The sequence below is a fragment of the Lepidochelys kempii genome, chromosome 2, assembly GCF_965140285.1.
Source record: "Lepidochelys kempii isolate rLepKem1 chromosome 2, rLepKem1.hap1, whole genome shotgun sequence".
In the NCBI taxonomy this organism is placed as follows: Eukaryota; Metazoa; Chordata; order Testudines; family Cheloniidae; genus Lepidochelys; species Lepidochelys kempii.
The window spans coordinates 251,419,869-251,432,332 of record NC_136381.1 but is presented as its reverse complement, the minus strand read 5'-3'; the positions used below and the strand labels follow the sequence as shown (position 1 = coordinate 251,432,332).

The following is a 12,464-nucleotide window of genomic DNA, read 5'->3' as shown; positions in this document are numbered from 1 at the left end:
ACATTGTGTAAAACATAGGGCATTGGTTTTAAAGTGCAGATACCAGAAAGTTTTGCAATCCAGTAGCACAATCAATTATCATTGTTTAATATGTGAAAGCAATATATTTTGCAAAAAGAAATTTGTCTGAATATGGCTATGGTACTGTATCTTCTATTTTAAAATATTGTCAAAAGTGTAGAAATACATTGTACTTACTGTTGGCTTCACCAGCAACTGACCCATCACTGTAAACATTCGTGAAAGCCCCACTGGCGTGCATACTGTGGAGGAAAAGATATAAATAACCTTGATTAGAAAATGCACAGCAATTATATCTACATTATGAACATATTCTTACTTATAACTGAATATTCTTCTTTTTCAGCTACATTTTGGTTAGACCTCTGTACTCCACCATCACACTAGAAATATCAGCTTTCACGGAATATTGAACAATCCCCTGGGCCTGGTTCTGAGATTATAAACTGGTGATCCAAAACTTTTTACCAGCATGGAGTAGAATGTAATCAAAGATCCCTTCCTTTGTTTAAGCTGGCTACTCTTTACATATCTGCTGCCATATACTTTGAATAAATGGTTAACTGCGGCTTTACACAAATACATAAATGTAGTTTTGCTTCCTATCTTATTAAGCTGATAATAGCTTCAGTAAATTTCTTACAAATTTTTAAAACCACCTCTCATTTAATACACTACTAATGAAGACATTACCACCAAAAAGCATTTTAAAACAACAAGTTAGGTGGTTCTCAAGAATGGCGTTTTCACACATTTTGGTAGGTATCTCCATTTGCTGCCAGTTGTAACAAATCTCCAGTACTGAAAGGTCATGAAGAACACCTTTGCCTTCAAACAGTGTATGTATGTGGGAGATGGTGGAGGTGATGATTTGGAAAGTGGGAGAAGCGAAGACCTAAATGACGTTCATTATTAGAAAAGGCATTCTTGTTTAACAAGGAGTATCAGAAGAATGAAATGGGTTGTTCCTTTCCTTTTACACTCTATTTTTATTAAACAGTATTTCAGTACAAACCTTAAGAGTTATGTAAAAAATTTCAGACTTGGTGCCTAAAATCAGACAGCTAAATCCAAAGTTCTTCAGGTCTGATAAAGTGACAATTGCTGGCCCTGTCCTTTGTAGTGAGCCAATTACAGAATTCCCACAATGGCTGTACACTTTTTATCTAGAATTCAGACAAAACTCATGACAGTCAAAAGGAGAAGGCCACTCTCCCTTTCTTAGTAACTGCAGAGAAACATGGTTCAAATTATAAGGTAACTGTGGGCTCTCACTGGGATCTGTAGCTTTACATCACCATTCCTCCCCAAAGGGGGAGAGAGTCAAACTCTAAGTGGCCCTGGCCGATCAGAGGTAGTGACTGGATGTACAATAGTCAAATGATCCACCAGTAAGACTGGCCAGAACCCAGGTCACCATGGCCAGTGGGTCAGGGATTTTCCTTTCTGGGTACATAAGGAGACATTTCAGGCACAAAGGAGGGAGAACTGCCTAATGCCTATTACATGAGATTGAGTTCTGGATCAATTCCTGTCCCTGACTTGTTGTGCAATGCTGGTTTTTTCCCCCACACTTTGTACAAATGTGGATACCTTGTAAGCAGCATGAGGATTAGTTCATTTCATTTGCAAATTGCTTTGAGGTTCTGAGGTCCTAAGATGAAAGATGTTAATTCTATTTGTTTACATATTTCAAGAACCAAAAGTTTGAGGTATAAGTTTTATAAGAGAAAAACCTGCATGGGAACACAAATTGAGAAAAAATCTAAGTGAAAAAAGCACTTGGGAAAGTGTCATAATACCTCTAATTCACTCTTTTTTCATCCTCAAGTTATATGCAGTAAAGTAATCCTGAACCTCCTATGACCTAAAAATATTACTTTTCTTCTACAATAGTCCGAAAAATACTTACAGAGAAGTAATAAACATCCCATCAGCGATATACAGGAATATAAATAAGGGAGGTAGAATTCCCAAAGATCTGTAAAGGAAATTTTCAAGAGTGACAGCCTATTAAATATATGCTGTTTATGTTCTATTTGAATCTATTTACTAGTAGTTAGCAAACACTAAGAAAATTTACTTTTGAGTCTGACTGGCTTAAACTTAGATCTTTCCTTAAGTTAGAACAATTTAAGGAAATGACTTTTCCAGGATTGCACAATACGATTTTAAAAAGTAAATCAAGAATTAAGCAGTTTATAAAATTGTGGACAACAATCTCCTTGACACTTTAGGAAGAAAAGCCAAGTATCTTAAAAGCTACTTGAAGAACCTACTTCTAACATTAGGTATGTAGACACTCTGAACAAGAAAGCTGAATTTCCTCAGTTTGCCATAAGAATCATGTAAAAACACTAGCTGAATGCAAAAATCAAGTACTGATTGGGAATGGGTTACATTTGTTCAAAGTAAAAAAAATCAATGCAGTATGGGGATTTACTATAAATGAATTTTAATTGAAAACATCAACTTCTATGCTGTACACAGCTAAACTTATTTTTAAAAATATTCCATACCGTACAAAGACTCCATACTGGTAGCATCATTGTCAATGAGAGCTGATGCCACCCACACTATTCCAAAGATAAGCAGCCCAAGAAGAATAAGCATAACAAGTGTTTCCAAAATACGTGCTCTGATCCCCTAGGAAAAATAAAACATTTTCAATATATTTAAATATTCTGAACATAAGGCAAATTAAATAAGAATTATTATATAATTTCACACACATACATACACATACATTGTAAGAGCACATGCAAGATATTTTTATACACAATGGAAAAAGCATATAAGTGCTTATGCCCTCATACTGCCTAGACTAGCTTTTTTCCCTTAGAAAATTGTTTAAAATTATTTAAGCTTTACAGTTCTCATTAATCCCATCCTAGAAAGAATTTTTTATACCTTATGATTTTGCTAGGACAGTTTTAAAAGATGGATTACTTTTCTAATACTTTCAGCCAACAAAGTGGATTGGCAAATTTTTATCTATGATTCCAATCAAAGGAATGGAAAGCCAATTATGGCAAATAGCCAAATAGCCCAGCCAACATTAAACCCTGCACAGGTACAATGCACCCATCTACCTAAAATAGTCTTCAACTGTAATTGCTTCTGCATCATTCCTCACAGTCTACAGAGCCCTCAAGTGTACAGTTAGAGTACTACTCACTCTCTATCTAGCCACATATCATTGCTGCAGTTACATCAGACTTCTAATGTGCCCAACATTGGGTGGAACACACTTCATCTTGAATAAACATGCACCACACAAGCATATAAAAAGATTCTATGATACATACACGCACAAAGTGTAAAAGGCTGTATTAATGCATTGTTAAGTTCGCAAATTTAAACAGAATATACAAGAGAATACAATGAGCAGTCTACTCAATAATAAATGTTAGTATTACTGTGAGAACCTAAAATTTTTCTTCACACATCCCTAACATAATGTAAGTAGCCCTGCGATTACATTAACAGCTTTTATATTTAATTTTCTTGGGTTTCCTGAAGAAACCTTCTCCTTTGAGGATTTTCAATACAGGTCCCCCAGACTACCCTGTGGTCAGGGCCTGTCTGAGGATTCTGCCTTCTGTTGTGTGCACATGTGCACCCCAAGTGTGTGAACCTGTACTGAAAAATCTACTCTAAGAACTCTAGTTACCAGTGAAAAAGAAACAGCTACTCGCCTTCTGTAACCATTGTTTGAGATGTGTTGCATATATATATCCATTACACCATAAGTGTGCATGCATCTTGCGCCCATGCCAAAGATTTCCCAAGCAGTACCCGTAGTGGCAGCCCCACACACATCCCAATTGCTTTGTGCTTCCAACTGAGAGTATAAAAGCTGGATCCATCCCACCACTCCTTCAGTTCCTTCGTGCAGGGATCCTAATGATAGACTACAATGGGTTGGGGAAGGAGGGTGGGTCATATAATAGACATGTGCAACATATCTCGAAGAAAACAGTTACAAGAAAGTGAGTAATCACTTCTTCGAGTATTTGTATATGTCCATTACGCCATAGGTGATTCCCAAGCCACTATTAATGGAGTTGCGGCTAGGAGTCTCATCACAAGAGTTTTTGTAGGAACACTTAAGAACCACGTTGCTGCTCTGCACACATCTACAGTAGGGACATTGCCCACAAATGCCATGAAAGCAGGAGTGCTCTGACCAGGTCCAGTAAAAGATTTTACCTCACCCATCTTGTCTCTCTAATATTCTGGGACAAACATGGCTACAAGAACACTGCATACTGATAACTTCACAGATGACGAGCTATCTTTGGCAGCATAGCACATAACAATGTAGCTGGTATCCATTTAGAGCAGGGGCAGGCAAACTTTTTGGCCCGAGAGCCACATCGGGGTTGCAAAACTGTATGGAGGGCCGGGTAGGGAAGGCTGTGCCTCCCCAAACAGCCTGGCCCCCGCCCCCTATCTGACCCCTCCCACTTCCCGTCCCCTGACTGCCCCCCTCAGAACCTCCAACCACCCCCCTGCTCCTTGTCCCCTGAATGCCTCCTCCCAAGACCCCCCGACCCTAACCGCCCCTCCAGGACCCCACTCCCTATCCATCACCCCCTGCTCCCTGACCCCTGACCGCCCCAACCCCTATCCACACTCCGCCCCCTGACAGGCCCCCCAGGACTCCCATGCCTACCCAACCTCCCACCCCGTTCCCCGACCGCCTCCACCCCAGAACCTCTACCCCATCCAACTGACCCCCTGCCCCTTATCCAATGCCCTAGCCCCCTTACCATGCCGCTCAGAACAGCATGTCTGGCAGCCCCACCACCTGGCCGGATCCAGCCACACCACCGTGCTGCCCCGCAGGAGCTCGCAGCCCCGCCGCCCAGAGTGCTGCCCCCCAGCAGCATGGCTGCTGGGGAGGGAGACAACCAGGGAGGGGCCGGGGGCTAGCCTCTCCGGCCGGGAGCTCAGGAGCTGGGCAGGATGGTCCCACGGGCCACATGTGGCCCATGGGCCGTAGTTTGCCCACCTCTGATTTAGAGTGTCATTCAGCTGTAATAGGATGACCTTTCATTCAACCTGCATAGGATATGAAGAACTGGGAAGACATTCCAAAGGACTTTGCTCTGTCCAGGTAAAATGCTAAGGCTCAGCGCACATCTAAAGTATACAGCTTTTATTCATCCCTGTGAGCATGTGGCTTTTGAAAAAAGACCTACAAGTATATAGACTGATTCAGGTGGAAATCAGATACCATCGGGGGAGGGGGCGGGAATCCTTACGTTGCAGCCTAGGCTGCACCTTGTCCGTGTAGAATATAATATATGGGGAATCTGTTACCAGTCATGCAAAAGTTCTCCCACTCTTCTAGCAAAACTGATGCCCACTGAGATGGCCACTTTTGCTAAGAGGTATAACAAAAAGCAGGAACCTAAGGGCTCAAATGGACGACCCACATAAGGGCAGACAGGACTATATTTAAATCCAAAGGTGGAGCTGGACCCCTGACAGGTGAAACAGCCTAATTTAGGAATCTGATTGTCATAGGATTGGAGAGAACACTATTACCATAAATACATGGGTGAAAAGCTGAAACTGCTGCCAGGTGTGCCTTAATAGAACTAACTACCAGACCTGACTCTTTGAGATGTAAAAAATGATTCAAAGAATTCTAGACTTTGGGCTGTGTAGGAAAGTCACTGTGGCTAGCTGCCCAGATGGAGAAATGCTTCAATTTAAGAAGGTAAGTAACTCTTGTAGAAGGCTTCCAGCTATCAAGCAAGAGAGTCTGGACTGACACTGACCAGTGCCCCTCCTCTACGTTTAACCATGGATGAACCACATTGTGAGGTGTAGCACCTGAGATGCAACACTTGCCCGAGATTCTGGGATATCTAGTCTTTTCTTCATGGCAGACGCAAGGGTTCTTGGGTGGATAGCCTCTGTAGGTCCAAGCACAAGGCTGCCCTTTCCAGGCTGGAGCCATGAGGATTGTTCTGCCTCTTTCTTGCTTCAGCTTGAAAATAACATGGGGAAAGTGTGTCACACATACAGCAAGCCTATGTCTCACAGGAACAGCAAAAAATACAGGAAAGCGGCCTGTGACCTACTCTTGGACAGAACTGGGGACATTTCCTGTTTTGTTGAGCTGTGATCCACTGTCAAAAATTATCTTAACCAAAACATTAATCCTGGAACAGCTATATTGAGAAACTATTCACGATCCAGACTGAAGGACCTGCTCATGTGGTCTACCAAGCTATTCTGAACTCCCAGCAGGTGAGATGCCTTGATGGCCCTGAATGTGTGGCAGGAACTGTTGCCATGCTTGGAATATTGCATAAAATTCAAGAATGTTTATCTATAACCTTGCCTCATGGGTGCCCCACAAGGCCTGAGCTTGAAATCACCCAAATGAGCTCTCCAACCCCATGGCTGAAGCATCTGTCATCAAAGTCATAGGAGGGAGAAATGGAGAGAATAATTTTTCCCCTCACATATTGTCCTGACTCATCCAACAATTCAGAGACAGTAACACCCTGTCTGGGATGAATACTAACTTGTCCAGTTTGTGAACATAAGCGTGGTAGATTGACTTGAGCCATGTCTGCATTCCCCAGAAGTGCAGCCTAGCGTGAGGGGTCACATATACAAGCAGCCATGTGACCTACGTGCCTGAGGCAATTCCTCACTGTGATTCATGGGTGTTCTCTGAATGACACACAGAGGGCCGCTATAGACAGGAACCTGGGAAGAGGCAGGTAAGCCCTGGCTGAGGTCGAATCCAGGACCACCCCAATGAACTCATCATCTAATTGGATTTTCTCTGTTTGTTTTCAGGCACAAGCTGCTGAACAAATGGAGAATTGGATGGATACTGGTCCCTACCTGATCACAGGAGTGATCCCATACCAACCAGCTGTCCAGGTAGGGATGCCCCCAGTGGAGACAGGCTGCCACCACAGTCATATTTGGTGAAATATGATGACAGTCCAAAGGATGGAATGGTTAACTGGTACAGTTTTTCCACCTATCACAAGCCTTAGGAACTGCCTTTGGCCAAGGCAAATTGCCGCATGGAAGTAGGCATCCTATAAATTTAGGGAAGCATACCAATCTCCTGAATCTAGAGAGGGGTAGAAAAGAAGCAAGGAAAACCACATGGAACATCAGAATATTCATAAATGATCTGGAAAAGGGTGTACACAGTGAGGTGGCAAAATCTGCAGATGACACAAAATTACTCAAGATAGTGAAGTCCAAAGCTGACTGCAAAGTTACAAAGGGATCTGACAAACTGGGGGAGGGGGCAACAAAATGGCAGATGAAATTCAATGTTGCTAAGTGTAAAGTAATGCACACTGGAAAAAAGAAATACTCACTGTACATAAAAAATGATGGGGTCTAAATTAGCTGTTACCACTCCAAAAAGATCTTGGAGTCATTGTGGATAGTCCTCTAAAACCCATCTGCTCAATGTGCAGTTTAAAAAAAAACAAAACAAAGCAAAAAAAACCCTGACAGAATGTTAGGAACCATTAGCAAAGGGACATAGAGATAGAAAATACCACAGTGCCACTATATAAATCCATCGTATGCCCAGAGCTTGAATATTGAATGCTGTTCTGGTCACCCCATCTCAAAAAAGTTATATTAGAATTGGGGAAAGTACAGAGAAGGTCAACAAAAATGATTAGGGGCATGGAACAGTTTTCATGAAGTGAGATTAAAAAGATGGACTGTTCATCTTGGACAAAGACTGCTGAGGGGAGACAGGATATAAAAATCACAAATGGTGTGGAGAAAGTGAATAAGAAAATGTTATTTACCCCTTCACGTAATAAAAGAACCAGAGGTCACCTGATTAAATTAATAGGCAGCAGGTTTAAAACAAACATAAGGAAGTACTTCTTCATACAGTACACAGTGAACCTGTGGAACTTGTTGTGAAGGCCAAACTTATAATAGGGTTAAAAAAAGAATTAGACCTATTCTCCGTGAACTTTTCTATCAATGGCTATTAGCCAAGATGGTCAGCGATGCAACCCCTTGCTGTGGGTGTCCCTAAACTTCTGACTGCTAGAAGCTAGGACTGGATGACTGAGTGGATCACTCGATAAAGTGCCCTGTTCTGTTCACTCCCTCTGAAGCATCTGGCACCAGCCACTTTTGGAAGACATGATACTGGGTTAGATGGACCATTGGCCTGACCCAGTATGGCCATTCTTATGTTCTTAAAGGTTGCTTAAGACAAAAACAGGGATAGAAGGTAATTAGAGGTGGGTGAAGGTGATAAGGGCAGAAGGAAGTGTGAAGGGGTAAGTTCTTCTTTGAGTGCTTGCCTTTGTCCATTATTCTGTAGGTGTGTGCTCATCTTATGCACTGATACTGAATACTTTTCCCTGGTGGAACCCACAGGAGCAGCCCCATTTGTGCCCTGGTTTCTTCATGCTCCCACCTGAGGCTATAATAAGAGGAGCTTTCCCACCCCCTCCTTCAGTTCCTTCTTACTGTCTGTGGTCCAGTCGGAGCATATCTGTACTTTACAGCTTTGTCCTCTGTGGACAAAGTCGCTTACAGTTAGCCTTTTTAAACTGATGGTGCTTGTTCTGCCCTTTGAACATCCTTGTTTATTTGATTTTTTTTTCCCTTTTCTTTTATTAGGCTCCGGAGGCCTCTGGTCCACACATATTGTGTAGAACCTATGCCAAAGTCCCCTGGCTTTAAGCCCTGCTCTGACTGTCATAAACCAATGTCTGTTAGTGGCCTACACTCTCACTGCTTAAAGTTTTGGATTAGATTCATATTAGAGATAGGTATCCGATCTGCTGGGACTTCAAATCTAGAATGAAGAAGCAGAGAGAAGAATACTTTGGATTAATTTTCCTGGAGGCTTCTCCCAGCATCAGAATCCCCTTGAATGGTAAAAGGGAGATCACTGACCACTCCTTCTAGGAGTGCTCTCCCAGTCTTGCCAGCAGACAGAGACCATAGGAGATTTTCTTCATCAGGGCCATCCTCTTCAAGGCATAATAGCTCTGACCACTCCTGTCCTCTGAAGCATAAAAAGACTGCATCAACTTCTCTGCAGCAGAAGGCCATTTTGGCACTGATGGTAGAGTGCACTGTTTGGCTTGCTGCTCCCCAGAACCAGCTCACAGTGGCTCTCAAAGAGCTGAGCAGTTGACTCTATCGAGGGCAGCTACTTCCTTGGTGACATCAGTCGATCCATTTTATCACTGCTTATGGAAGAGCAACTATCCATTTTGGTGCCAACACCACTAGAGGCCTACGTGGCTGTGAGAAATCTATTGTGCCTTTGGTACCACCATCACTGCTGATTTTGGACAAAGATCCTCCACCAGCACCGTTTAATGTTCCGTGGTCTCTGGTGGCCCCATCAGTCTCAGGTCTGGTACTGCCCTTACTGGCCTCTTTAACGAGGATGTCTGGGACCCCAATACCAGCTTAACCTCATCACATGGCACTGATATAACCAGGAAACTTTCAATGCTGCCATTAGTACCACAGTCTTGACATAGATCTAGGTCCTGGCCTCCAAGGACTTCTCTCGGTACCTCACTACCATGGCTTTTGGAGTAATCTTACTCCTTGTCAGAGTCCAAAGTGGGTTCCTGGGTCTCCCACTTCAGAGAGTCTAGGGCCTCCTCCAGAAACTGTTCCTACTCTCACAGAAGACTCTCTGTCAAGAGCAGATCCAGGGATTGGGAAGCCTGATCTAGATTCAACTGGCCTTCTGTATCAGCCTCTTCACTGGCTGTATTGAATGCCTTGGGGGATGTCTCCAGCATCGAGATTGACATCTTTGCGTCCTCATGGAAGCAGACTGCCAAGAAAGCAGACTTCCCCGACTGGTACCAACAGACCACAAATGGTCTTTACTAAACAGCAATTGGGTTTGAAGTTTTTTAAAATCTGAAGATTTCCTTCTGAACGTGAACAGTAGCTGGTTTTCAATCTCCCATAACTAATTTTGACTGTGCTAAATCTAGCTAAGACTTTTTTTAAACCCAGGAATAGTCTATGTTAAGTATGAAACTGGAAACTTCAGCGTTCAGTTACTGGAGAGCAAAAACGTTCAAAATTCAAACAAAATTTCCATGCACAGTATTTACCTTTTAACTCTGACTACAGTAAATATGCAGGACTTGATCCTCAGTTGACGTAAATTGGCATAATTCCATTCGTTTCAAACAAGTTATACCAGTTTAACCAGCATAAGATTTGGCCCAAAAGAGTCACAGTTGGAAGGGAGTAGTTTTGGTAAAATTATGAATCTCCATTTGTTCTCTTCAGAGAAGTATTAGAGGCAAAGCATGTGCAATACTATGAAGCTCCATTTGGTCATGAGAAAAAAAATTTATGAGATTAGAGGGAAGCACAGAGCCCTTGAAGGAGGCATTCAAGATAATCTGGTTTTTAGACATTGAGAGGGCATTCTAGACTCCTCTTCTAAACCCCTGGATTCAGGGAGAAAAATGGTCTAAGACTTTTTTTACTTCAGAGAGACTTAGCCAGTAAGCCTTGGTCTACACTAGGAGTTGAGCAGCGTTAAACTGATTTAACCCTGCACCCGTCCACACAACTAAGCCCTTTTTTCGACTTGAAAGGCTCTTAATATAGATTTCCTTACTCCACCCCCAACAAGGGAATTAGAGCAGAAATCGGCCTTGCCGGGTCAAATTTGGGGTACTGTGGACGTAATCAGACGCTATTGGCCTCCGGGAGCTTTCCCGGAGTGCTCCATTGTGACTGCTCTGGACAACACTCTCAACTCAGATGCACTGGCCAGGTAGACAGGAAAAGGCCCGCGAACTTTTGAATTTCAATTTCCTGTTTGGTCAGAGTGGCAAGCTGCAGGTTAGTGCAGAGCTCATCAGCAGCGGTGACCATGATGGAGTCCCAGAATCGCAATAGAGCTCCACCGTACCAAACAGGAGGTACGGGATCTGATCGCTGTATGGGGAGAGGAGTCCATGCTATCAGAACTCCGTTCCAGTTTTCAAAATGCCAAAACATTTGTCAAAATCTCCCAGGGCATGAAGGACAGAGGCCATAACAGGGACCCGAAGCAGTGCCACGTGAGACAGGAGCTGAGGCAAGCCTATCAGAAAACCAGAGAGGCAAACAGCCACTCCGGGTCAAAGCCCCAAACATGCCACTTCTATGATGAGCTGCATGCCATTTTAGGGGGTTCAGCCACCACTACCCCAGCCGTGTTGTTTGACTCCTTCAGTGGAGATGGAGGCAACACGAAAGCAGGTTTTGGGGACGAGGAAGATGATGATGATGAGGTTGTAGATAGCTCACAGCAAGCAAGTGGAGAAACCGGTTTTCCCGACAGCCAGGAACTGTTTCTCACCCTGGACCTGGAGCCAGTACCCCCCGAACCCACACAAGCCTGCCTCCCGGACCCGCCAGGCGGAGAAGGGACTTCTGGTGAGTGTACCTTTTAAAATACTATAAATGGTTTAAACGCAAGTATGTTTAATGATTAATTTGCCCTGGCATTCGTGGCTCTCCTGGATGTACTCCCAAAGCCTTTGCAAAAGGTTTCTGGGGAGGGCAGCCTTATTCCGTCCACCATGGTAGGACACTTTACAACTCCAGGCCAGTAACACGTACTCGGGAATCATTGTAGAACAAAGCATTGTAGTGTATGTTTGCTGGCGTTCAAACAACATCCGTTCTTTATCTCTCTATGTTATCCTCTGGAGAGGGATATCATTCATGGTCACCTGGTTGAAACAGGGTGCTTTTTTAAGGGGACATTCAGAGGTGCCTATTCCTGCTGGGCTGTTTGCTTATAGCTAAACAGAAATGTTCCCCGCTGTTAGCCACGGGGAGGGGGGAGGGATGAGGGAATAGCCACGCGGTGTGGGGAGGCAAAATGTGACTGAGGAACGAAAGCACATGTACTATGTATGTAATGTTAACAGCAAGGTTTACCGTGAAAGAGGGTACCCATTGTTCTATAAAATGTGTCTTTAAATATCACTGTCCCTTTTTTTTTCCTCCACCAGCTGCATGTGTTTCAAGGATCACAGGATCTTCTCCTTCCCAGAGGCTAGTGAAGATCAGCAGGCGAAAAAAACGCACTTGTGATGAAATGTTCTCTGAGCTCATGCTGTCCTCCCACACTGATAGAGCACAGACAAATGCGGGGAGGCAGACAATGTCAGAGTGCAGGAAAGCACAAAATGACCAGGAGCAGAGATGGCGGGCTGAAGAGAGTAAGTGGCGGACTGAAGAGAGGACTGAAGCTGAAAGGTGGCAGCAGTGTGATGAGAGGAAGCAGGATTCAATGCTGAGGCTGCTGGAGGATCAAACTAATATGCTCCAGCATATAGTTGAGCTCCAGAAAAGGCAGCTGGAGCACAGACCGCCGCTACAGCCACTGTGTAACCAACCGCCCTCCTCCCCAAGTTCCATAG

General features: G+C 43.6%; 1 protein-coding gene across 4 annotated transcripts in view; it reads right to left on the bottom strand.

Annotated features, from left to right (window-relative positions):
• The window catches only part of LMBR1 (limb development membrane protein 1), a 151,821-nt gene that overhangs the window by 36,673 nt on the left and 102,684 nt on the right, over nucleotides 1–12,464 (bottom strand). For all 4 annotated transcript variants that reach the window (XR_012157623.2, XM_073334558.2, XM_073334557.2 and 1 more), the window contains 3 exons: nucleotides 2,541–2,667; nucleotides 1,934–2,002; nucleotides 199–263 (listed from right to left, as the gene is read on the bottom strand). Coding sequence is in view for 3 of the 4 variants with exons in the window: in XM_073334558.2 (XP_073190659.2) it covers nucleotides 199–263; nucleotides 1,934–2,002; nucleotides 2,541–2,667 (261 nt within the window). In the remaining variant the exon portion in view is untranslated. The remainder of the gene's footprint in view (nucleotides 1–198; nucleotides 264–1,933; nucleotides 2,003–2,540; nucleotides 2,668–12,464) is intronic.